The following is a 26,955-nucleotide window of genomic DNA, read 5'->3' as shown; positions in this document are numbered from 1 at the left end:
GATTCAGAACTGGCTTGTCTGCAGAAGGCAGAGGGTTGTGGTGGAGGGAGTACATTCGGATTGGAGGGTTGTGACTAGTGGTGTCCCACAAGATCGGTTCTGGGACCTCTACTTTTCGTGATTTTTTTAACGACCTGGATGTAGGGGTAAAAGGGTGGGGTGGCAAGTTTGCAGACGGCACAAAGGTTAGTGGTATTGTAGATAGTGTAGAGGATTGTTGAAGACTGCAGAGAGACATTGATAGGATGCAGAAGTGGGCTGAGAAGTGGCAGATTGAGTTCAACCCGGAGAAGTGTGAGGTGGTACACTTTGAAAGGTAAATCTCCAAGACAGATTTTAAAGTAAATGGCAGGATACTTGGTAGTGTGGAGGAGCAGAGGGATCTGGAGGTACATGTCCACAAATCCCCGAAAGTTGCCTCACAGGTGGATAGGGTAGTCACGAAAGCTTATGGGGTGTTAGCTTTCATAAGTCGAGGGATAGAGTTTAAGAGTCGCAAGGTAATGATGCAGCTCTATAAAACTCTGGTTAGGTCACACTTGGAGTATTGTGTCCAGTTCCGGTCGCCTCACTATAGGAAGGATGTTGAAGCATTGGAAAGGGTACAAAGGACATTTAACAGGATGCTGCCTGGTTTAGAGAGTACGGATTATGATCAGAGATTAAGGGAGTTAGGGCTTTACTCTTTGGAGAGAAGGAGGATGAGAGGAGACATGATTGAGATGTACATGATGTTAAGAGGAGTAGACAGAGTGTACAGCCAGAGCCTCTTCCCCAGGGCACCACTGCTCAATACAAGAGGACAAGGCTTTAACGTAAGGGGAGGGAAGTTCAAGGGGGATATTAGAGGAAGGTTTTTCACTCAGAGAGTGGTTGGTGCGTGGAATGCACTGCCTGAGTCAGTGGCGGATGCAGATACACTAGTGAAATTTAAGAGACTGCTAGACAGGTATATGGAGGAATTTAAGGTGGGAGGCTATATGGGAGGCAGGGTTTGAGGGTCGGCACAACATTGTGGGCCGAAAGGTCTGTATTGTGCTATACTCCTCTATGTTTTTATTATACTGCAGTCGTAAAGACAGCAAATTTGATATCAGCTGCCGGTGATGTTGAACCAGACTGAAATAGATCCACACATCGATCACGTGATCAAATTTTACCGCAGATCTGCAGCATCTGCCTGTTTGTCTCCGCTGCCCCGCCCCGTTCTATCGACGAGCCAATTGCACTGAGCATGCTCAGCCTCCGGATGGGAGGTGGTTTTCTTTCCATTCTGTGTTGAAGCGGATCCTCGGCGGGTATCCAGGAGACGGATCTCTGCCTGCGTGCAAAGACATCAAGTTCCCACCGGTGAGTATTGAATCCGGTCCCGAATGCAGGGGTCTGATGTTGGTCAGTGAGTCCCGTTAACTTCCCCGAACAGGCTGCCTCGCCTCGCTGCCTCCGCACCGAACCGCCTGAGATGAGCCGCCGCTTAGCCCCCGGTGTACTGGTCCGAGGAGCGGGAGGAGGTGCTGATGCCTGGGCTACACCCACCCGTTGATTTGTCCGTGGGGAAATTTACCTCCATCACCTGGCCCGGTATAGGATTGTATCTTCACCTGGATCGATGCCAGGTGAATAATTGTTTTACATAATTCCAGGACACTGCAACGGCCATTAGGCCTGTTCTGTTCTTGCAGACAGAGAGGCTTAAACAGAGTAATCGCACCATCGGGACACTGCTCCACGTGTATGAGTAGTTTCATCTTTCCCCATTTAGACAGGACAGTGGGAACCAGATCTCTCACGTCTTCACGGTGTGGATGGGCATTTTTTTTTCTTGACTCCATTCCACTGTTACGACTTGTCGAAGTGCAGGCAATGTTTCCGGGTGGAATCCCTCTTCATGCGAGAACTAAGCCTTTTCCCATTTATCATGGATCCTTACAAATTTCTACACCTCAGTGACGTCTCCCTCTAGAAGTTTCAAAGCAGAAGCACAGTCTGCCTAATATTCCGACACAGTTAAAGAGGGGTATCGTTTATTGTTGTCATAAACCGAGGTTCAGTGAAAATCTTGTCTTCCGTACCATCAATGAATACGTTTCAACAGTACGTTGAGGTAATAGTACAGTGCAAGTAGACATATGGTGCAATGTCACGTCGAGCTACATTATGAGGCCAGGTGTCCAACTCATCACACTGGGGAACATCTAGTTTTGTCCCTCTGCTCATTCCGTGCCATTTTGTTCAACCTCTGTCTGGTCTGTATCCCATCGCCTCAATGACATCTATCAGCAATGTTTCTTCTAACCTTTGTCTTCATTGTGAGATATTTGAGCTCATTGAGTAATCCAGGAATCGTTTTTTGTGAGCTGGAACTACCAGAGCTTCAACCGAATACAACACAAGGCAGAGTAAAATCAGCCATTACAATTTTAGTTTTGGCTGCAGTGTTAATCTTTGTCTTGATGAAACTCACAGCATCTGATGTTGAATTTGTTATTTCCCTTTGTCGGTTTATTTTTGGTGAGCCACTTCCTCTGTTTCCAGGGTAACAGCTCACCAGAGCTGCAAGAAGAGCTGCACTTTTTTTATCGCTCTGTTGTCACCGCCTCTCAGCGTAGAGACACATTCGCTGCCCCTCAGGAGCCGGTGTGGAAGCCCGGATGCCTTGAGCATTCACTTTGTGGAATATATGATGTTTATATTGCGATATAGAGATAACTGATGAATGTAGGGATTGCATTTATGCAAATCTGTTTAGGATAAGACAAACAGGAGTCAACAGGGATCACCCCTTCCACAATTCCCTTGTTTATTCATGCATCCTCACTAACCTTCAACCAGATACTTATCCCTACATACGGCGTAAATGCTACACATACCCGTAGACCTCCTCCCTCACGTCCATTCAGAGGCCAAAACAGTCCTTCCAGGAGAGGCAACACTTCACCTGCGAATCTGCTGGGATCATCTGTTGTATCCCGTGCTCCCGATTCAGCCTCCTTTACATAGGTGAGACCCGCCATAAATTAGGAGAATGTTTTTTCGAGCATCTCTGTATTATCCGCCACAAAGGGGACTTCGCAGTGTCCAAACATTTTAATTCTGATTCCCATTCGGACGTCTCGATTAATGGCCTCCTCTTGTGCCAAGACGAGACCGCCCTCAGAGTGCCCAAGCACCACCTTACATTCCATTGGGTGCCCTCCAACCTGAATGTATGAATATTGAATATTCCAGTAAACAAATCACCCGCCCACTTCTCTATTCCCCACTCTGAACTTTCATTTCTCCTCACCAGCCTATTACTTCCCCCGGGTCCCCTCCTTCCCTTTCTCCTATTGACAACTCTCCGATTCTTTATTCTTCAGCCGTTGACCTGCTCATCACTTGACTTCACCTATCACCTTCCAGTTCCCCTCTTTATCCTCGCCGACATTTTTATTCACATATCTTCCCCCTCCTCCTCAGGAATGAAAAAGGCTTGTGGTCCAAAATGTGGACTGTTTACTCTTTTCCATAGATACTGCCCAATGTGCTAAATTCCTCCAGCATTTTTGTGTGTCTGGCTTTGTATTTGCAGGCTTTCTCGTGTTTAAGTATGGTAATTTGTGCTTTGTTCAGATTGTACCTGGAATATGGTGTAAAATCCCACTCCCCATACTAACACGGGTTATATAGACCAAAGAACAAACTGCCGGAGGAACTCAGTGGGTCGGGCAGCATCTGTGGAGGGAAATGGACCGTCAACATTTCGGGCCGAGACCCTCCCTCTGGACTGAGAGTGGACGGGAAATAGTCAGAGAAAAGAGGTGAGGGGTGGGGATGGGGCAAGAGCTGGGGAGTGAGAGGTGGATCCAGGTGAGGGGAGAGGTGAGAACGTGAAAATAGTGACAGAGGGTGGGAGGTGAGTGGTGGGCAACACGGGGCTGCAGAAATGGAATTTAATTCCATGGAGTACTAACAAAAAGGTTATGGAGTATATGGTTTAGAGATTCACTAGACTGATTCCTGGAGGACGATGTAGTCTCAGTGATCAATTTCACATAAATCAGAGGCTGACAGATGTGTGGAGACCGAAGGGATCGAGGAAATGAGGATCGGACAGAAACATGTGGCTGAGATGGGACAGCAGCCGCCATCTTGCTGATGGTTAGAGGGGCTGAATGGTCTCCTGCTGTTTCTCACTTGATGTTTCAGTGTTCCTGTCCAGTGAGGCTGGAGGAATGTGATTAATATTATTATTTATAAACATAGAAGTGATTTGAATGAAACCTTTTCGGGTCTGACTTGTGTATCGGATCGGGATGGGAACTCGAACTCCGAGATCCGAGAGGTGGAGCGATGGGGACGCCAAAGGTACCGAGGGCAAAATAAAAAACGTAGCTGGTGTAAATATGAAATAACGTGTAAAATGCGGCGGATGGGTCGGGCAGTGGGTGAGGGGCGAGGAGCAGAGTCACCGGATCAGGTGCGAGACCCTCCACCCGACAAGTTTCTCGCTCCCATTCCAAACGTAGATGTGCAGCATCTGCTGTTTACGCTTCCGAGGCCCCGCCCCCGCTCTCACAGACTCCGGAAGGGCGATGGTTTTCTTTTCGTTTTCTGTTGAATCGAATCGTCGTTTGGGAGCCGGTGAACCGATCGCTGTCTGTGGGACAAATTGATCGAGTTCTCATCGGTCAGTATTGAGGCCGGTCGCTAGGAGTGAACGCATCGACAATTTCCCATCGGTAAGTACTGAAACCGATCCCGGGAGAGGGGGAAACTGATGTTGGGCAGAGAGTCCAGTTAACTTCCTCGAACTGGCGGCCTCATCGGGCTTCCTGGACACAACCTGTCGTGGTCGGTCCGGGTTATGGGACCTTCACACCGAACCGCCTGTGATGAGCCGCCGCTCAGCCCCTGGTGTTCTGATCCCAGGAGCGGGATGAGGTGGTGATGCCGGTACTGAACCCATCCATTAAGATATACCCGGGGAACTTTACCTCCATCAGAGGGTTAAACAGAGTAATCGCACCCTCGGGAGATACTGCTCCACTTGTATGAGAAGTTTCATCTTTCCCCGTTCAGACAGGACAGTGAGATCCAGATCTCTCACGTCCTCTCGGGGGACTGGGAAATTTATTTCCATTTTATTTCCATTGCTACGACTTGCCGAAATGCTGGCAGTGTTTCCCGATATCTGGCCCTATTAATGAGAGAATTAAGTCTTGTTCATTTATCTGGGTTTCTCGGAAATGTGTACACTCCCTCCGGAATTTCCAAAGGAGCAACCCAGGCTGTCTAATATTTCATACGATTGAAATGGGGAATCTTTATTTTGTTTTCCATGTCCAGAGGTTGAGTGAAAATCGTGTCTCCAGTATTCTCCACACAGATCAATACATTGCAGCAGTACTTTGAGGTAAAACAAATCATTCTGGTTACAGAGAAAGTGCAGTGCAGGTAGATATGTGGTGCAAGGTCACATCGATTTAGACTGTGAGGTCAGGAGTCCACTCATCACGCTGTTCGCTTCTAACAGCAGAATGGACACCGTCCTTGCCCCGGTGGCATGTTTCTGTTTTGTTTTATCTTCGACCCTGTGAAGCATTAAAAGTGAGAATGTCCAGGGTTGTGGGGATCTTTCATTATGTTGGCTGCTTTACTGAGGCAGTGGGAAGTATAGACAGAGTCCATGGAGGGGAGGTTGGTTTCTATGATGTGCTCAGCTTTGTGCACAGTTCCCCGCTACTTCATTCAGTTAAAGGAAGAGCAGTAGTAGCCATACTAGGGGTGATTGATAAGTTCGTGGCCTAAGGAGAAGGCGTCAATTTTAGAAAACCTAGCACATTTATTTTTTTTAACATATTCCCCTCCTACATTTACACACAGTCCAGCTTCGACCTCCAGAAAGTGTCCACAGCAGGGGTGATTGATAGGTTCGTGGCCTAAGGTAGAAGGAGACGAGTTATACAGCTCTCTTTACATGCACGTTCAGATCAACTCTTTGAGTGATTATGCAGAAAGTATGTAGTTAATAACTCATCAAGGGTGATTAATAAGTTCGTGGCCTAAGGTAGAAGGAGTTTTCTAAATTTGACTCCTTCTACCTTAGGCCCTGAACTTATCGATCACCCCTCGTATGAAGATGTGAAATATCAGGATGGGATAATTTCGGGGGAGCATTGATAAAGACTGTAGAGTGGAAAAGGACATAGACCAAAGTTCTTATTGTTTGTTCTGGATTTGTTTAATTGAAATCTGTTTTCTAGTGGCGTGTACTATTATTCCAGGATTTGTATTATTCGATGATCATCAGGGAGTGCACTTGATTCCTTCTCCCAGCTGGTTCCATCTGCTCTTTCCCTGCCCATCTTGTTCAACCTCTGTCCAGTCTGTATGCCCCCACCTCAATGATATATATCAACCATCTTGTTCAACCTCTGTCCAGCCTGTATCCCACCACCTCAATGATATATATCAACCATCTTGTTCAACCTCTGTCCTGTCTGTATCCCACCACCTCAATGATATATATCAACCATCTTGTTCACTCTCTGTCCAGTCTGTATCCCACCACCTCAGTGATATATATCAACCATCTTGTTCAACCTCTGTCCAGTCTGTATCCCACCACCTCAATGATATATATCAACCATTTCAACCTCTGTCCAGCCTGTATCACACCACCGCAATGATATATATCAACCATCTTGTTCAACCTCTGTCCAGTCTGCATCCCAGCACCTCAATCATATATATCAACCATCTTGTTCAATCTATGTCCAGCCTGTATCCCAACACCTCAATGATATACATCAACCAACTTGTTCAATCTCTGTCCAGTCTGTATCCCACCATCTCAATGATCTATATCAACCATCCTGTTCAACCTCTGTCCAGACTCTATACCACCAACTCAATGATATATATCAGCCATCTTGTTCCACCTCTGTCCAGCCTGTATCCCACCACCTCAATGATATATATCAACCATCTTGTTCAACCTCTGTCCAGTCTGCATCCCACCACCTCAATCATATACATCAACCAACTTGTTCAATCTCTGTCCAGACTCTATACCACCAACTCAATGATATATATCAGCCATCTTGTTCCACCTCTGTCCAGACTCTATACCACCAACTCAATGATATATATCAGCCATCTTGTTCAACCTCTGTCCAGTCTGTATCCCACCACCTCAATGATATATATCAGCCATCTTGTTCCACCTCTGTCCAGCCTGTATCCCACCACCTCAATGATATATCTCAACCATCTTGTTCAACATATGTCCAGTCTGTATTGCATTGCGGCAATGATATGTTTCAGCGATCTCTCTTTCAAACTTTGTCTTCATTGTGTAGTTTTGTTTTACATTTTGTCCAGGATTGTTTTTTGATAACTAGAAATACCAGAGGTTTAATTGAACACAGCACGTAGCAAGGTAAATGCAACCATTTAAATTTTAGATTCACCGTTACAAAATGGCTGCAGTGTTAAGCTTTGTCATAATGGAACTCATAGCATCTGATGTTAAGTTTGTTATTTCCTCTTTCGGTTATTTTCTGTGAGCCACTTCCTCTGTTTCCAGGGTAACAGCCCATCAGAGGTGCAGCAAGTGCTGCACTTCTTTATCGCTCTATGGTCACCGCCTCTCAGCGTAGAGACAGTGGCCTCAGGAGCAAATGTAACAGAATGATAGTGGGAGGAAATACGCTGTGAGCATTGACTGTATGGGATGAATTACACCAGGGTTGTGATGAACTGAGGAAATAAGAAATTGGTTGGGTGGGGTGGCAATTACAGTTTAGGGTTGCTGATATTTTACAGTCAGTTACTATCTGTGCATTAAAATGAAGAGGGAGGAAATACTACAGTTGCAGGAAATTTAAAGTAAGGAGTGGAAAATACTGGAGACTCTCAGCAGATCGGCAGCATCTTGGACGGTCTCAGTTCTGGAACTGGGTCTTCCACCATTCCTCCTTTCAGAGATGTAGTCTGATCTACTGAGTTCCCAGCTTTTTCTAGTGCATGGGAGGGCACCAAGTGTTGTGGAACAGATCGATCTGGGAGTACAAGAGTACAGTCACTGAATGTGGACGTGCAAGTATAGAGGGTGAAAAAGAAGGCTTTAGTCATGCTGGCTTTCATCAGTTAGGGCATTAAGTTCTGGATTATGGGCATAATATTGTTGGTGTGGCTACACGGAGTATTATGTGCAGTTGTGTTCACCATACTGTAGTAATTATATGAGCAAGCTGGAAAGGGTGCAGAGAGATTGCTGAAGATGTTGTCTGAGCTAGAGGGCCGAGTCATAGGAAGCGTTTGGCCGAGCTAGATCTTTATTCCAGATGAGAATTAGGGTGACATTGTAGGAGTTCATGAAATCAAGAGGGAGTATAGATATGTGGTTGGTCGTGGTATTTTACCCAGGGTACAAAATTCAAAATTGTTTGATGTCATTCCAGTAACAAGTGTAAAGGAGAACAAAATGTTAGAGGCCACAATAATAAACAAAACACAATACATAAAGTATGATAGTTTAAAAACATTGATCGTATGTTCATAAAGTGACGTTAGGCACAGGAGAGTCTGGAGACATGAGACTGACATTGATTGTCCATAAAGTGACGTTAGGCACAGGAGAGTCTGGACACGTGAGACTCACATTGATCGTATGTTCATAAAGTGACGTTTTGGCACAGGAGAGTCTGGACACATGAGACTGACATTGATTGTCCATAAAGTGACGTTAGGCACAGGAGAGTCTGGACACATGAGATTGACATTGATTGTCCATAAAGTGACGTTAGGCACAGGAGAGTCTGGACACATGGGATTGGCATTGATTGTCCATAAAGTGACGTTAGGCACAGGAGAGTCTGGACACATGAGATTGGCATTGATTGTCCATAAAGTGACGTTAGGCACAGGAGAGTCTGGAGACATGAGACTGACATTCATTGTCCAGAAAGTGACGTTAGGCACAGGAGAGTCTGGAGACATGAGACTGACATTGATTGTCCAGAAAGTGTCGTTAGGCACAGGAGTGTCTGGAGACATCAGATTGACATTGATTGAACCCGATTGTCCTGGCGTGAATGTTACAGATGCACAATTCATTTAAGGCAACACCAGAGTTGTAAAGAGAGTTTTGGGCATATTGACCTTTATAACGCAGGCTATCAAGAAGAAGTGTTGGGTTATTAATGTTAGAGTTGTAAAAGACACAGTGATTCCAACATATGCAGAAATGTGTTGCAGTTCTGGTCAGCTACTTGGAGGAAAGATATGGATCGTCGTGAAAAAGTGCAGGGAAAATTACACTGAGATTGCTGGCGTTTCAGGAAGTAATTTTAGTTATAGGTTAAACAGGTTAGAACTTGATTACCTGGAATAGAGGGGAATGAGGGGTTATCCGAGCAGGGTTCCAACTTTTCTATGCCATTTGCCCCTACAATCAAAGGAAGGGTCCATGGACCCCAGGTTGAGAAACCCCGCTAGAGATATAGAAACCTATGCTGGTATAAATAGGGTGAATGCAGGTAGCATTTTCCCCTCAGGTTGTGTAGGATCATTGGATTTAGGGCAAAAAGTGACACATTTAAGGGAAATCTGAGGGAAAACTACTTCACTCAGAGGGTGGTGCGAATGCGGAACCTGTTCCCAGCAGAAGTAAGAGATGAAGGTTCGGTTGTGTTATTTGAGAGATACTTGGTAGGTATATGGATGAGGGAGGTATTGAGGGCAATGGTCTGGGTGCAGAGGAATGGGACCACTCCGAACATGGCGCGGAATGGATGGGCTAACAGTCCTGTGTCTGTGCTCTAAGGGCTCTGTGTATCTCAACTGAAACTTTCTACACATAATCGACATTTATTGCAGACAGGTCGCACACCTTTATTACATTACATCTTTATTACATTCACCCTGGAACATTTTAATCTCCTGCGAATGGACCAGTGCACCAGCGCTCGTTTTGTGAGAATTGATAGAAGAGTAAAGAAACCAAAGATTTTCCCGGGGTACATTATCCTTGTACCAATTGTACTGAAATGTATTCAATACAGTTGTTGCTAACAAGGTTTTCAAAATAAGCTGAGCAATGATAATGTTTTATGCATGTAGTGCATTTGATGGCACTGGACCTGTGTTCAGGTGGTTGGGGGTTAGTTGGGGGTGGGTGTTAGGGCAGGAGTGATTATTTACACCAACTGAATAACAACACGTGTGAATGCAGTGTGAATGGAGAGGATATCTTGATTAGACGGAGTGTCTGGTATCTGAGAGTGCCGCCTCAGAATAAAGAGGCTTCAATTTAAAACTGAGACAAGAGCAATTACTTTAGCCAAATATTGGTTGATCTGTGGGAATTGTTAATACAGAGGGTGGTGGAGGCTATCGTTGGGTACATTCATGCTCTGTACTGTTAAATAGGTTGAGTGTTATAGCAGGGAAGCAAGAATACGGTGTTGGAAAACAATCCTCCATGATTTATTATGGAACAGACTAGAATGACCGAATCACCTAATTCTACTCCTGTATGTTTAGACTTGTACCTTATACCATGAGCCCCAGCATGTGTATCCCAGCACAAACAAGAGAAAGTCTTCAGATGTTGGAAATCCAAGCAACACACACAAAATGCTGGATGAACTCAGCAGGCCAGGCAGCGTCTATGGAAGAGAGTAGAGTCGACATACAGATGTTGCCTGGCCTGATGAGTTCCTTCAGCATTTTGTATGTGTTCTTTTGTATCCCATGTCAGGCTTTGTAAAGTGTGAGGAACAGTTACAGATTTCTTCACTCGGATCATTATATATTCGTGCAAGACTTAAATTTCGATAAGTTTAATTCCTTGTTCTCCTTTGAATTGTTAACGTGCTCCATTATCTCTCTGGTTAAAGTTAGACTTGCGATGAGAGATTTTGAAGAAAAACCCACAACTGGAAGCAAACCACGACTGAAGACGAGGGAACAACAGCAAGTGCACCAGCCCGAGGACTGAGAGCACCAACTGGAGAGAACCCTTCTGACTCAGAGTTTCCATTGATTCACTCAGGAGAAAGTTCGGTGAGTCTCATTTATCTAACACGAGTCCTTTAGGCATTAGATTTCTGTACAAAGCAAGGTAGGAAATGGCTGGAGTGGGGCTGAATAAACCTAGGAATACTACTTTAAAATTGAGATGGGAGAAATTACTTCAGCCGAAGGTTAGGTGATGTGTGGAATTTGTTACCACAGAGGGTAGCAGAGGTTATCCTTGGGTGTATTCATGTTCTGGATTGCTAAATTGGTTGAGTATTATTGCAGGGAAGCAAGAATACGATGTTGGGAAAAAAAAACATCCTCCATGATTGATTATGGAGCAGACTAGAATGACCGAATCACCAAATTCTACTCCCATTCCGTGGCATGCAAATGTCTGGGCACTTCTGGTCAAAGTTTCTATTACTGTGAGTAGAAGATGAACTGAACTCCGTAAGTCATAAAGTTAAAGATGAAACATTCTTTTCAAAATTTTAAGCAAGTTTAGTGCATTATTTTTGTTTTGTACAATTTTAGAGTGGAAAAAGGAAAGGAGCACCATGCAAAGGTTTGGGCACCCTAGGACATTTAAACTCTCAGATAACTTAAATTGTTCACAGCCTTTGTCAGGAAAGGCCAGATGATGCAAATTTCAAAGCTTTATAAATACCCTTACTCCTTAAACCTTGTCCCAACAATCATCAGCCATGAGCTCCTCTAAGCAGCTGCCTGGCACTCTGAAAATTAAAATCAATGATGCCCACAAAGCAGGAGAAGGCTTTAAGAAGACAACAAAGTGGTTTCAGGTAGCCGTTTCCTCAGTTCGCAATGTAATTAAGAAAATGCAGTTAACAAGAACGATGGAGATCAAGTTGAGGTCTGGAAGACCAAGAAAACCTTCCGAGAGATCTGCTCGCAGGATTGCTAGAAAGGCAAATCAAAACACCCGTTTGACTGCAGAACACCTTCAGTAAGATTTAGCAGACTCTGGAGTGGTGGTGCACTGTTCTACTGTGCAGCGACACCTGCACAAATATGGAATTTATGGAAGAGTCATCAGAAGAAAACCTTTCCTGCGTACTCACCGCAAAATTCAAAGTCAGAAGTCTGCAAAGGAACGTCTGATGCATTTTGGAAACAAGTCTTGTGGACTGATGAAGTTAAAATAGAACTTTTTATTCCGAAATGAGCAGAGGAAGGTTTGGAGAAAAGAGGGTGCAGAATTTCATGAAAAGAACACCATTCCAACTGTTAAGCACGGGGCTCGATCGATCATGCTTTGGGCTTGTGTTGCAGCCAGTGGCACGGGGAACATTTCACTAGTAGAGGGAAGAACGAATTCAATTAAATACCAGCAAATTCTGGAACCAAACTTCACACCGTCTTTAAAAAACAAAAGCTGAAGATGAAAAGAGCATGACTTCTACAACAGGATAATGATCCTAAACACACCTCAAAATCCACAATGGACGACCTCAAGAAGCGCAAGCCATGATCCCCACAGTCCCCCGACCTAAACGTCATAAAAAATCTGTAGATAGACCTCAAAAGAGCAGAGCATGCAAGACGGCCCAAGTATGTCACAGAACTAGAAGCCTTCTGCAAGGAATGATGGGCGAAAATCCCCAAACAAGAATTGAGAGACTTTTAGCTGGCTACAGAAAGTGTTTACAAGCTGTGATACTTGCCAAAGGGGGTGTTACTAAGTACTGACTATACAGGGTGCCCAAACGTTTGCTTCTAGCCCTTTTCCTTTTTTGTTATTTAGAAACTGTAAAAGATGGAAATTTTAAAAATATATACTCTTGCTTAAAATATTAAAAGAATGTGTCATCTTTAACTTTATGCCTTTTGGAAATCAGGTCATCTTTTACTCGCTTAGCTATTCACAGTAACAGAAATATTGACCGGGGTGCCCAAACGTTTGCATGCCACTATGTATTATGACTTGTACCTTCTGCCATGACTGAACGATGACTTATTTGTATCCCATCACAAACAAGAGAAAATCTTCAGATGCTGGAAATCCAAGCAACACACACAAAATACAGAAGGAACTCAGCAGGCAAGGCAGCGTCTATGGAAGAGTACAGCTGACATACAGATGCTGCCTGGCATGATGAGCTCAGCATTTTCTGTGTGTCCTTTTGTATTCAGTGTCAAGCTTTATAAAGTGTGAGGGGCAGTTCCAGATTTTTTCACCCGGATCATGATAAATGCATTCAAGATTTAAATTTCAGGTTAATGCTTTGATCTAATTTGTTTTAGTAACGTACTCCATTATTTCCCTCGTTAAAGTTAGACCGGCGGACAATATGAGTGAGGTTGATGTTCTGGAGCATGTTGATATTAAGGGAGAGGTGGTTTTGGAGTTGTTAAAATACATTAGGGCAGATAGGTCCCCGGGGACTGACGGAATATTCCCCAGGCTTCTCCACGAGGCAAGGGAAGAGATTGCTAAACCTCTGGTTAGGATCTTTATGTCCTCGTTGTCCACGGGAATGGTACCAGAGGATTGGAGGGAGGCGAATTTTGTCCCCTTGTTCAAAAAAGGCAGTAGGGATAGTCCAGTTAATTATAGACCAGTGAGCTTTACGTCTGTGGTGGGAAAGCTGTTGGAAAAGATTCGTAGAGATAGGATCTATGGGCATTTAGGGAATCATGGTCTGATCAGGGACAGTCAGCATGGCTTTGTGAAGGGCAGATCGTGCCTAAAAAGCTTGATAGAGTTCTTTGAGGAGGTGACCAGGCATATAGATGAGGGTAGTGCAGTGGATGTGATCTACATGGATTTTAGTAAGGCATTTGACAAGGCTCCGCACGGTAGGCTTATTCAGAAAGTCAGAAGGCATGGGATCCAGGGAAGTTTGGCCAGGTGGATTCAGAATTGGCTTGCCTGCAGAAGGCAGAGGGTCGGGGTGAAGGGAGTACATTCAGATTGGAGGGCTGTGACTAGTGGTGTCCCACAAGGATCTGTTCTAGGAGCTCTACTTTTTGTGATGGCAGCTGATCTGGAAGGTTCGGTCACGTGGGATTCACGGGGAGCTGGCGAGGTGGATTCACACCGGGCTCGAGAACAAGAAGCAGGCGGAGATGATTGTAGATGATTTTAGCGAATGGAGGCCTGTGACGAGTGGGATGTGTGTGTCAGTGTCGAGATCTCTGTAGTTCATTATTCATGCCATTGACCTGTATATGAATGCGCATAGCACGATTAACAAGTTTGAATTGAATTGAATTAAATTGAATGGATTTCTTACATCCTTCACCTACATGAGGCGTAAAAAAATACACGTTACGTCTCGGTCTAAATGTGCAATGTGCAATAAAAGTAATTTGTAATAATTTAAAATAAATTGAACAGTCCATATAATATAGGTTACCTCAAATCAACGTGAGTTAATTAGTCTGATGGCCTGGTACAAGAAGCTGTCCCGGAGCCTGTTGGTCCTGGCTGCAGTGCCGTTTCTCGGATGGTCGCAGATGAAACAGTTTGTGGTTGGGGAGACTCTGGTCCCCAATGATCCTTCGGGCCCTTTTTACATACCTGTCTTTGTTGCCCGCACCACTCTCTGCATAGTCCTACGATTGAGGGAGGTACAGATCCCATACCAGGCAGTAATGCAGTCAGACAGGATGCTCTCAGTTGTGCCCCTATAAAAAAGTTCTTAGGATTTCAGGGTCGCTTCCAAACTTCCTCAACCGTCTGAGGTGAAAGAGGCCCATCTCCATACCTCCTGTAATCCACAACCAGCTCCTTTGTTTTTGCAAATGGAGTGCTATGGGATGAGTGCGTGTCAGTGGGATTAGGTGAGAGTAAGTATTCGGCACGGACTAGAAGGGCCGAGATGGCCTGTTTACGTGCTGTAATTGTTAAATAGTTATATTTCAAACTTCTCACTTCTGATGTTTCCTTGTTTGTGTGTGTTACGTCATAATAATCTCATAACGCGTTGAGAATTTCCTCCCTTTACAAGATGCCGCAACTGCTTCTTGCTGTATATATTGCAGAATATATATATATTTACCGTGAACTACAGCAACAGGTCATTGATTCCTCCGTTTATTGCAAGCTACAATGATATACTTGCCCTCGAGTCTATCTTCCGCAAGCCTCTGCTAATAGTAAACCCTCTTGAAGCTGAATGTCCCAGTATCACATTTCTATCAGACCTGACTAGCAAATGCCAACCAATAATTTTACATTTACATAGCCTGGCGTTATCAAGTACTTTTCTACCAATAAATTACCAGAATCTATGAATCTGTGATTAAGCAGAAATAGGTTTTGCAATCTGCCCATTTGACCCAGTACCGAAGGTATGAGTTGTACCTGAGATGAACGAATGTCCTCGCAGCCAGGACTGCTGGAGCTGCCGGAATCAGTTTAAACTCAGTCGTTTCGGGATGGGAAGCAGCGTGTTGGGTCAGATGATGAAGACGTTGATGCAATGTTCAGAGAGACTGTGAGAGGTTTGGCTGTGGACAGGGCATCCTGTGATGAAAAGCAGCAATTTCCCCTCCCCCCTCTCCCTCTCACCCTCCTATTTTTTGCCAGTGTTAATCGCGGGAGTTATGAATTCTTTCTCCTCAATGACCGGTGAAAGTAAATCCTGTGATTCCATTCAAAGCCCGGTTTCTTTATAAAGAGTGGAGTTGAAGTGTTATCGAGATGAACATGGGGGAATGCGTAACGAAAGTTTAAATCAGATCAGCAGCAGGTTCGGAGGGCCGAGTGGTCCACTTATGCATTTGTTGTGTTGATTAGAAAAGTTCTGACAGTTTAATTACTGTAAGCCAATATAACGTCTGCATATTAACTATATTGTGGAACTGAAAAGAAACATTACATTAATTAACTATGTACATCGAGACTTGTGCGTTAATGTTGTACCCCAGTGGGTTGCGGATTGACTGCGACACAATCGGTGAGCTGGCCAGCGCGGTACGGGACGAGGGACGCGCGCCCCGTTCCCTGTTACTGACTCGACAGTCTCCCCATCTACCGCGTGCACCAGCTCACCGCCCCGCTATTGCCCACGCGCGCCCTCTCGCGGAGCTTCGTCATGCTTGCGCTCCCGGGCTGACGTTGAGAAGATTTAAGCATGCTGCCCGTGCCTGGTATCTTTCATGAAGTAACGTGAGGTTTACTTGTCTCTGATTGGTGACAGCAAATGCCAATTTAGTATACCAGTCAATGGGGATATGGGCTTCGTCATTCAGAAGTTCCCTCCGTAGACCCCATGACGTGTTTCCTAACGTCTCCCGGGAACGATCCGACAAGCTCGTTTTTTAATGCCACTCTTCCTCGCCAAGAAGTTGGCGGAGCTGCAAGGGTGACGGATTGAAGTGGGAGAACAGGGGGTACATCTCCTCCGAAGTGGCGAGGATGAAGAAGGCTTCAGCATACTTGTAGCAGACACCCGTAAAGCGTTGCCCTGCAAGTGGAGTGACGGGGGTGATTTTGAGAGCAAGGCACGATCTTACTATATGACACAATGGGCTGGAGGGACCCGGTGGCTGACTTTTGTTTGAGGAATTTGGGTTTAAACAACGGAGTAAACAGACCCAACTTCGGCCAGCAGGCTGTCCGAATGGGTGTTGTGGGGACAGATGCTTGGAGTATGGCTGCTCCCTGTCTGCATTAGGGACAAAATGCAACATTTACAAGCCGGATATTGATTGAACACATATTTGTTATATCTATATTTATTATGTATTTTGCATATGACACAAAGATTGTCCAATTTATGTTCAAGTTTAATAACCCCGCCGCATGCTTGATGACACGTGTGGGTTCCCCCACACCCGGATTTGACGTCACGTGTGCAGTTCCTTACGTCACACTGGCGTTGAGACTGTCGAACTTCACTGGCTAGGGTGACAATTACCTGACCCACCCACCCCACCCCACAGTCAACAGAGGAGTTACAGTCTTCACATAGGTGTGAAGCCATGTTAATCACTGATTACACCCAATAGCCGAGGCAGAGCAGCTGAGAGGGCGTTACCTCCGCTGATTCCATCTCCCGTCCGAACTCCCCGTCAAAGCGGAACAAATCCCAAAGTAAATGTCTTGCTTTTGATTTCTTTCCACTTCCCTCCGAGGAAAGTTGGGTGCGTTTGTGAAGCGTCTTTTGAGGCCGGAATCTATTGTATTGCTGAGAGGTATGAGGAGACTGCTCGGTTCATCGGCTTGATGCCGGCCCCATGGGGAGGGTGCTCGGCAGGAGGGCGAGGGTGAGGGATTTTACTGAGAGGATAAAGATGGCGTGAGAAGGAATGGACCGCATGGAGTCTGAGAGGATGTTTGACCCAGTGGGGTTTCAAAGAGCAGCATGGGGGAAGGAGCCCATTCACATTGAGGAAGGGACATGCGGGGCTCGTCTGTGGAAATGTCTGAGCGAGAAGAGATATTCACCACTTTGCAGGTCAAACACTGGCAGACTGTTGACCTGCCAGTGGAACCAATGGTCTGGGCGAAGTGGATTGAAGTGATGTTGGGGGTAAGGATGGACTGGTGTTGGATCTTATTGAATAACAGAATGCATTGGAGGGGCTGTATGGCCTGCTCCTGTTCTTGTTGTCTGTGTGTTTAAAGAGAACAATAACCAGACCCTTCTTTGGCCCGCTGGATGTCCCAGTCGGTGTTGTAGGGAGCGGTGCTCCGAGCCCAGTTGTTCCCAAACTATCGATGGACCAAATAAAAATTTCCAAGTCAGCTCTTGAAAAAAAACGTATTGTTATTTACACGAAAGGTGTATTTATGATTATTGACACAACATATATATTTGTATATTGGTAATGTTATAAAACTTGTATTTCTATATTGATAACGATACAGAACTGCATAATTTATGTCCCGTGTGTTACCTGAATGTACTTGCCTTTGATGCTGCTGCACGTCAGTGTTTCTCTGTACCTGTACCTTCTCATACATGCCCACTTGTCAATAAATTCAACAGTGCGTGAGAAAACTCAGTGAGATTTGATTCGTGATGATTATCTTGCCACCTTTGTAGCTCAACTATAAAGAGATATCACCCATAAATGCAAGACCATTATCAGTGTCGATGAGCAGAGGATTCTTGGATTCCCAAGTTCATCGCTCCCTCAAAGTGACGACACAGAGTGACAGCGTGGTTAAGAAGGCAAATGGCATGCAGCCTTTATTAGTCAAGATATAGCATTCAAAATTCAGGAGGTTATGTGCAGCTTCATAAAACGTGAGTTAGGCCAAATCAGAAGTATTTCATATAGTTGTGGTTCCCTCATTCCAGGAAGGATGTCGTGGATTTGGAGAGGGTACAGAAAAGGTTTACCAGGATATTGCCTGGATTCGAAGGCATGAGCTATAACCAGAGTTCGGATAAACTTGTGTTGTTTTCTCTGGAGCGGCACAGGCTGGGGTGAGACGATGGAGGTGTATAAGATTACGAGAGGCATAGATAGAGAAGACAGACAATATTTTTTTATCCTGGGTAGAAATTGTAAAATCAAGATCCATGTATCTAAAGTGAGAGGGGGTAGTTTGAAAGGATATGTAAAGGGCAAGTGTTTCTTTTACGCAGAGTGCTGTGTTGCTTGGAATGTGCTGCCTGGTGTGGTTGTAGTGGCAGTTACATTGGGGACTTTTAAGAGATGTTTAGATAGAAACGAGAATGTGAAGGAAAATTGTGTAGGCAGAAGGGATTAGTTCAGTAGGCGATTTGATTAATTAATTAGTTTGAGCACAACATTGTGGGCCGAACGGCCTGTTCCTGGGCTGTACTGTTCTATGTTCTGTGCCTCTTATCGAAAGGTTTCGGGGTTACGCAGGCAAAATAAATGAGTGGAAACAACAGGTCAGCTGGAGCCCAATGTGGGAAATGTGAGATCACCCACTTCTGTAGGACAAACCGAAATACTGAGTGTGATTAAATGGAGATGGACTGAGGCGCATTTGGTAGCGAGGGAGGTCCTGTTATTCCATCTCAGTCATTCTAGAATCTTTGTACAGTATTTTTTTTAAAATTCAGTATCTGTGTATTGTTGGAGGACCATCAGTGATTGTCCTTGATCCCTTCTCTCATCTTGTTCAATCTCCTCATCCCCACCACCTCATTCAACCTCTGTCCAGCCTGTATCCCACCACCTCAATGATATATATCAACCATCTTGTTCAACCTCTGTCCAGCCTGTATCCCACCACCTCAGTGATATATATCAACCATCTTGTTCAACCTCTGTCCAGTCTGTATACCACCACCTCAATGATATATATCTACCATCTTGTTCAAACTCTGTCCAGTCTGTATCCCACCACCTCAATGATATATATCAACCATCTTGTTCAACCTCTGTCCAGCCTGTATCCCACCACCTCAATGATATATATCAAATGTCTTGTTCAATATCTGTCCAGCCTGTATACCAACACCTCAATGATATATATCTACCATCTTGTTCAACCTCTGTCCAGTCTGTATCCCACCACCTCAATGATATATATCAACCGTCTTGTTCAACCTCTTTCTAGTCTGTATCCCACCACCTCAATGATATATATCTACCATCTTGTTCAACCTCTGTCCAGTCTGTATCCCACCACCTCAGTGATATATATCAACCATCTTGTTCAACCTCTGTCCAGCCTGTATCCCACCACCTCAATGATATATGTCAAATGTCTTGTTCAACCTCTGTCCAGCCTGTATCCCACCACCTCAGTGATATATATCAACCATCTTGTTCAACCTCTGTCCAGTCTGTATCCCACAACCTCAATGATATATATCTAACATCTTGTTCAACCTCTGTCCAGTCTGTATCCCACCACCTCAATGATATATATCAACCGTCTTGTTCAACCTCTTTCTAGTCTGTATCCCACCACCTCAATGATATATATCAAGCATCTTGTTCAACCTCTGTCCAGTCTGTACCCCACCACCTCAATGATATATATCTACCATCTTGATCAACCTCTGTCCAGTCTGTATCCCACCACCTCAATGATATATATCAACCATCTTGTTCAACCTCTGTCCAGCCTGTATCCCACCACCTCAATGATATATTTCAAATGTCTTGTTCAATATCTGTCCAGCCTGTATCCCACCACCTCAATGATATATATCTACCATCTTGTTCAACCTCTGTCCAGTCTGTATCCCACCACCTCAATGATATATATCTACCATTTTGTTCAACCTCTGTCCAGTCTGTATCCCACCACCTCAATGATATATATCAACCATCTTGTTCAACCTCTGTCCAGCCTATATCCCACCACCTCAATGATATATATCAAATGTCTTGTTCAATATCTGTCCAGCCTGTATCACAACAATGAGTATACCAACAATCTCCCTTCTGTTGCTGTCTTCATTGTGAAGTATTTTGTCTTATTGAGTTATTTCTGAAATCGGTGTTTGTTACCTAGATTACCAGAGTATTTATTGAATACAGCACGTGGTAGGGTAATGACAGCCATTCCGTTTTTAGTTTCCATGTTACCAAATGTCCACTGTGCTAATCTTTGTCAGGAAACAGATTGATAGTGGGATGGGGAGGTTTTTGTGAGCACTGAATGTATCGACTGCATTATCCCACTCCCCAGAGCAGCACAGTATGTATCATTAATTTGGTAACCGTGTATTGCTCGAGAATGATCAGTGATCATCCTTGATCCATTCTCCCACCTGTTTACATCTGCTCATTCCCCACCCATTTCATTCAACCCGTGTGCAGCCTGTATGCCTCCACCTCAATGATATTTATTAAACATCTTGTTCAACCTCTGTCCAGCCTATATGCCACCAACTCAATGATATACATCAACCTTCGTCCAGCCTGTGTCCCACCAATGATTAGATATCAACAATATTTCTCCTCCATTGTCTTCATTGTGAAGTATTTTGCATCGCTGAGTTATTTCTGTAAACGGTGTTTGTACCTGGAACTGCCAGAGGTATTATAGAATGCAAGATGAGGAAGGGTAAAGACAGCCATTACAATTTTAGTTTCAACATTGCAAAATGACCACTACATTAATCTTTCTGATGAGGAAATTTGCTGTATTTAAAGTTGAACTTTAAAGATAAAGGAAAAATTTGAAGTTATTTTCTTTGTTGATCAGTTTTGGAGAGCCACTTTCTCCATTGCCAGAGTAACAGCCCACCAGATGTACAGGGAGTGGTGAACGTATTTTTCATTCTCTGCTCAGTGAGAGTTAGTGGCCTCGGGAGCAGATATAACAGATTGAAAGTGGGGGTGGGGTGGGGAGGATGTTGTGAGCATTGACTGTATCGACTGTATTATCCCTGTGTTGGAATGAAGGCAAAACTAATGAATGTGGGACTTACATTTCTTCAGCTTCGTTCAGGCCGTCACAAACATCTTGTAATCAGTCAATATTTGTGCATCATTTAAAGTATAAAGAGACAAAAAAAAAAAGCTGGAACCGTTCAGCAGATCGGGCAGCTTCTTGGACAGTCCAGTTCACAGTTTCTCTTTCCTCAGATCCAATCTGATGTACCGTTTCCAGCACTTCTATTTCAAATTTATATTAAAAGCATTTTATTCCTGTTAGCCGGTAGAACATGCGATGATTGTGTCGGGCAATATCCCATTTTCTTATCTCCAGATTTGCCACTAGTTCTGATCCCACTGTGAGAACTTTTATATCTGACAGACGGCTGTACGATCCCATGTCCTTCTCTGATGCAGAGGTCACTGACACCCCCTCTCCATTCCCAATCTGTACTCGCAGCCCATGACGGTGATGTCTGTCAAGGTTAGAAACACAGAACAATACGGCACAGTACAGGCCCTTCATGTTGTGCCGACCCATATAATCCCTAAAAAAAATGTACTAAACCCAAACTACCCATAACCCTCCATTTTTCCTTCATCCATGTGTCTGTCCAAGAGGCTGTTAAATTCCCCGAATGTTTGAGCCTCCACCACCATCCCTGGCAAGTCATTCCAGGCACTCACAACCCTCTGTGTAAAAAAACTTAACCCTGATGTCCCCCCTAATCTTCCCTTCCATAATTTTGTACCCAGGCCCTCTGGGGTTTGCTATTCGTGTCCTGGGAAACAGGTACCGACTATCCACTCTATCTATGCCTCTCATAATCTTAAAGACCTCTATCAAGTCCCCTCTCATCCTTCTACGCTCCAAAGAGAAAAATCCCAGCTCTGCTAACCTTGCTTCATATGACTTGTTCTCCAATCCAGGCAACATCCTGGTAAATCTCCACTGCACCCTCTCCATAGCTTCCACATCCTTCCTATAATGAGGTGACCGGAATTGAACACAATACTCTAAGTGCGGTCTCACCAGAGATTTGTAGACTGAGAGTTTCTAGGTTCTGGGACTCTGTAACAAACACAATGTTAACAGCAAGATTAGACAGTAATTAATTAATATGAAGAGAAAATTGTTGCTTCCTGATGTATCCTGTCAGATCCAATGGATCAGATCCTCCCTAGTTTACCATTTAATTTGCCCCATGTCCGTCCTCCACGTCCAATAACTGCGTCCAATAACGCTCAATATCCCACCCTCCCTCTCCCTCTCCCTCTCCAAATCCTTCGCAGCATTTAACCCACATCCGCACATATAGACATAACCTCTTCACGCAGGTCCACCCTCCCAGCAAGGGGACCAGCATCTAACTGATCCCGCAATCCCGGTCAGGCGCAAAACCGGGACTGAAAGACTGGAGAGTCCGGAGCCTCTGGCTGTTGGGAAGAACTCGAAACCGGACATTTCCCACTGCAACCCACCCTCTATTTACTCAAACCCGAGATCAGCCCCTTCCTCACCGCCGCTCGTACAGGAGTCCCGCCGGCGTCAGCTGGAGTCGGCACCGCGCCTGCGCTTTGCAGGAGGTTCACCGCGGCACCATCCATGGCCGCAGGTCACTAGGTCAGAGCGTTTGGCTGTCCGGTTCTTTCACTGTGACACCCCGAACTCCACATCAACTCCATCCAAACTACCCAGGGCGAACTTTAATGACCAACAAACCATAATTGCTCTCAGTGATCAGCGAACTGAATGATACACTCACTTTTAGAGGAAGGGATACCTAAGGTCGACATTGTGAGTGTTTAGTTTCCCAGGAGACAAGACTGTGTACGGGAGGTGTTCTGTTACCTGATGCAATATGTGTTTTCCCTGCTGGCAATTCCAGCTAACATCAATAAAACTATTGTTTATGAAAATCCTAAACAACACGACTCTGCACTGGATGCAGCCACTCCATCCCAAAGCAGATCACCCTGGACAGTCCTCCCCTCTGATGACGCATTGATCATAATGCGCATGCTCGCATTCCCGGATGGGCGGTGTTTTCCTTTCCATTCTTTGTTGAATAAGTTTCGGGGTTGGGAAAAGTCCCCCGGGCGGGGAGCAAGGGGATGGATCACTGACTGCGGGGTGAAGACATAACTTTCCCATCGGTGAGTATTGAGACCAGTCCCGAGTGAGGAGGTCTGATGCTGGGCATTGAGACCCGTTATCTCAATCGAACTGGCGGCCTTCGCCGCGCTTCCTGGACGGAACCTGCCGGGGTCTGTCTGGGTTGTGGGACCTTCATACCAAACCGCCTTGGATGAGCTAACGCTCAGCCCCTGTTGTTCTGCTCCTCGGGAGGGGTGGGGATGAGGCGGTGATGCTGGGAACACACCCAGCTTTCGCCCGTTTGGACAAGGCAGTGAGATTTACATCTGTCACGACCTTCCGTTGCAAGTGGGGAATATGTTTCTCCTGACTCCATTCCACTCTTCCAACCGGCCGAAATGCAGCCAGTGTTTCCGGGTATATTACCCATTTGTGTGAGAATTTAGTCTTTTCTATTTTCTGAGCTACTCAAAAATGTGTACACTTCAATTAAACCTCCCTCCCGAATTTCCAGTCTATCTGATATTTCCACATAATTAAAATAAGGATCCGGTTTATTGTCACGGGAGACACTCCACCAGTCACATGACCCTGTGTCCACCTCTCATTTTACCGCAGATCTGCAGCATCTGCAGGTTTCGTTTCAGCCCCGCACTGATGGTGCAACAGTCATTGTGCATGCTCACTGTTCCTGGACGGGCGGCAGTTTCCTTTCCATTCCGTGTTGGGATTGTCTGCGGGGTCGGGATTGGGAGAGGACCCTCGCCCCCAGGGGCAGTGAGCCGGGGGAAGCATTACCATCACAGGCTGAATTAAATGCAGCATGACGCAGGGTAAAAGGAGCCAATACAACTTCAATTTCATTATTATGGAATGTTGCCGCGTTACTCTTGCTCATAATTAAGCTCACAGTACATGATGTAAAGCTTTGTTATTTGCTTTTTCGGTTATCTTTGGTGAGCCACTGTTCAGTAACAGCCCAAGAAGGAGTACTGCCTGTTTTTTTCTTTAAGTCTCTGATCACTGCCCTTCAGTGAAGAGACAAGTGACCTCAGCAGGAGATGTAACAGATTGACAGTGAGGTGCGTAGGTATTGGGGATGGATGTTGTGAACATTGATGTATCGGAATGAAGAGAAAACTAGTGAATATGGGCATTGCATTTCAGCAAAATCTGTTCAGGACATCACAAGCATTGTGAAATCTGTTGATGTTTGTGAATTGTTTAAAATAAAAAAAGAGAAATTACTGAAGTTCTGGGAGATCTCCAGCCTCCCAGATAACTACATCTGCACCAGGTGCACCAAGCAGCAACTCCGCAGAGAATGAGTTAAGGAACTGGAGCTGCAGCTCGATGTCATTTGCCTCATTAGGGAAGTTGAGTAAGTTCAAAGTAAAAATTATCAGAGTACCTTTAAAAGCACCATCCCCGCAAAACTATTCAGCAATCTCCAAGACCTGACCTCAATACATCCTTGTGCAATTGGATCCTGGATTTCCTCACTTGTAGACCTCACTCAGTTCAGATTGGCAAAAACATCTCCTCCACAATCTGCATCAGCACAGGAGCACCACAGGGATGGGTACTTAGCGCCCTGCTCTACTCGCTTTGCATCTGTGACTGTGTGGCTAAGTACAGCTCCACCACCATATATAAGTTTGCTGATGATACCTCTGTTGTGGACTCTATCAAAATGGGAGGTGAATCATCATACAGGAGGGAGACAGAAAACTTGGCTGAGTGGTGTAATAGCAACAACCTCTCACTCAATATCAATAAGACCAAAAAACTGATTGTAGAATTCAGGAGAGGGAAGCCCAAGGTCCTTGAGCCAGTACTCATTGGAGAATCAGAGTTGGAGGGGGTCAGTAACTTTAAATTCTTGGGTCACACTCTCAGAGTTTCTGTCCTGGACCTTTCATATAAATATAATTGCGAACACAGTATGAGAGTGCCTCTACTTCCTCAGGAGTCTTTGGAGATTTGGTATGTCATCAAAAACGTTGGCAAACCGCTGTAGATGTGTGGTGGAAAGTCTGCTGATTGGCTGCATTACGGACTGGTCAGGGAACACCAATGCTTTTGAGCAGAAAATCCTTCGAAAGGTACTGGATTTGGTCCAGTATGTCACGGGTAAAGTTCTCCCAAATATTGAGTTTATCTATATGAAATGTTGCCGTAGAAAAGCAGCATCCATCATGAAAGATCCTCACCGCCCAGGCAATGCACTTTTCTCGCTGCTGCCATCAGGTAGAAGGTACAGGAGCCTCCGGACTCGCAACACCAGTTTCCAGAACAGTTACTATCCTACAAACATTTGGATGTGAATGTACAAGGCTTGACCAGTAAGTTCGCTGATGGCACAAAATTAGTGGATGGTGTTCACGGTGAAGATTATCGTAGCTTATAGGGGATCTAAATGGGCAGAGGAGGAGTAAATAGATTCCAAAACCAACACCAGCAGCAACGGTTTCATGCAGAGATTGGTGATGATGTGGAGGGACCTGTCAGAGGAAGTGGGTGAGGCAGGCACAATTGTATAATCCCAGAAGCAGTTGGGATGTGTAGATTGAGTGAAGAGGCCGAGGGTGGGGGGAAATGGACCCATCACAGGAAATTGGGACCATCTCGGTGAGCACTGTAGTCAGCATTGTCTCATTGGGCTGAAAGGTCTCTGTCTGTGCTCTGTTGCTCTGTAACTCTATCAGTAGATGCACTGGACAGACACAGACATGGAGTGGGAGTTCATGTTAACAGGGAATGTTTTGTCCCTAAGCCAACGGATGCTCTGATACAGTGGATGGCGATACTGTTACATGCAAATACTGTAATCGTACTCTCTCTGACTCACTGTCTGCTTGTTTGTAATTCAGGCTATCACCAGTAGGTGGAACTTTCCTGCTCCGGGACCAAAGTGTAAACAAGACGTCGGCAATCAACAATCGTCAGTCAGATACAGAATGGACAAAGGTATGATCACTGGGATCATTCTATCTAAACTTCTGTCCTGTTGGCACACACTAGTACAGATGAACAAACTTACACAGATGCTAACTGGGCACAGAAAACTTTCATCAAGCAGTATCAGTGATCCCACTGGTAAAGCGGCCTTGATGTAATTGACCAATCTAACAGTTCCAGCTCAGGGACCTGACACCGATAATGGTCGAATCACTCCACTCACCTGAGTGAGTTTCAAAGCTTCACCTGAGTGAAAGGAGCAGGTACTCCTGGATCAGGTGGCTGTGAGTGAAACACAGGAATGCAATTGCGGGCTTCTGGGCTATGTAAAAGTCCTGGGTCAGTTTCTGATTCACCTCGAGACAGGCCCTGATGTGTAAGATATCTCCATCTTTCATTTATAAAATTCAGAACCAGATGGTAGGAGCATTTACAGGAATTCAGAGATTGTGTGATAAACGAGCATTTCAGGTTTTTTGAAGGGCAGCTATCAACTCCCTCCTGGTTTTCTTGGCTACTGCGGAAAGGAGATGAGGGGAGTTTCCGAAATCTGTTTTCTGTAGCCGAGCCGAGAACATTGGCAGCATTGGGAATGG

At 45.0% G+C, this 26,955-nt stretch overlaps 2 protein-coding genes across 5 annotated transcripts in view; one reads left to right on the top strand and one right to left on the bottom strand.

The window, feature by feature from the left end:
- LOC140720783 (uncharacterized) overlaps positions 1-26,955 on the bottom strand; it is a 421,256-nt gene that overhangs the window by 256,681 nt on the left and 137,620 nt on the right. The window lies entirely within an intron of this gene.
- Positions 1,273-26,955, top strand: part of LOC140720779 (NACHT, LRR and PYD domains-containing protein 3-like) — a 68,215-nt gene continuing 42,532 nt past the window's right edge. Inside the window, exons 1-3 of one of the 2 annotated variants that reach the window (XM_073035616.1) lie at positions 1,273-1,350; positions 10,887-11,052; positions 26,272-26,368. In XM_073035616.1, coding sequence (XP_072891717.1) covers positions 26,359-26,368 — 10 coding nt within the window. In that variant the 5' untranslated portion in view covers positions 1,273-1,350; positions 10,887-11,052; positions 26,272-26,358. Of the gene's footprint in view, positions 1,351-4,603; positions 4,722-10,886; positions 11,053-26,271; positions 26,369-26,955 lie in introns of those variants that run through there. The other variant, XM_073035615.1, reaches the window with a different exon arrangement.

The sequence above is a fragment of the Hemitrygon akajei genome, unplaced genomic scaffold (assembly GCF_048418815.1).
Source record: "Hemitrygon akajei unplaced genomic scaffold, sHemAka1.3 Scf000047, whole genome shotgun sequence".
Classification (NCBI taxonomy): domain Eukaryota; kingdom Metazoa; phylum Chordata; class Chondrichthyes; order Myliobatiformes; family Dasyatidae; genus Hemitrygon; species Hemitrygon akajei.
Note: the sequence above shows the minus strand (reverse complement) of the source record. Positions and strands in the feature narration are given on the sequence as shown.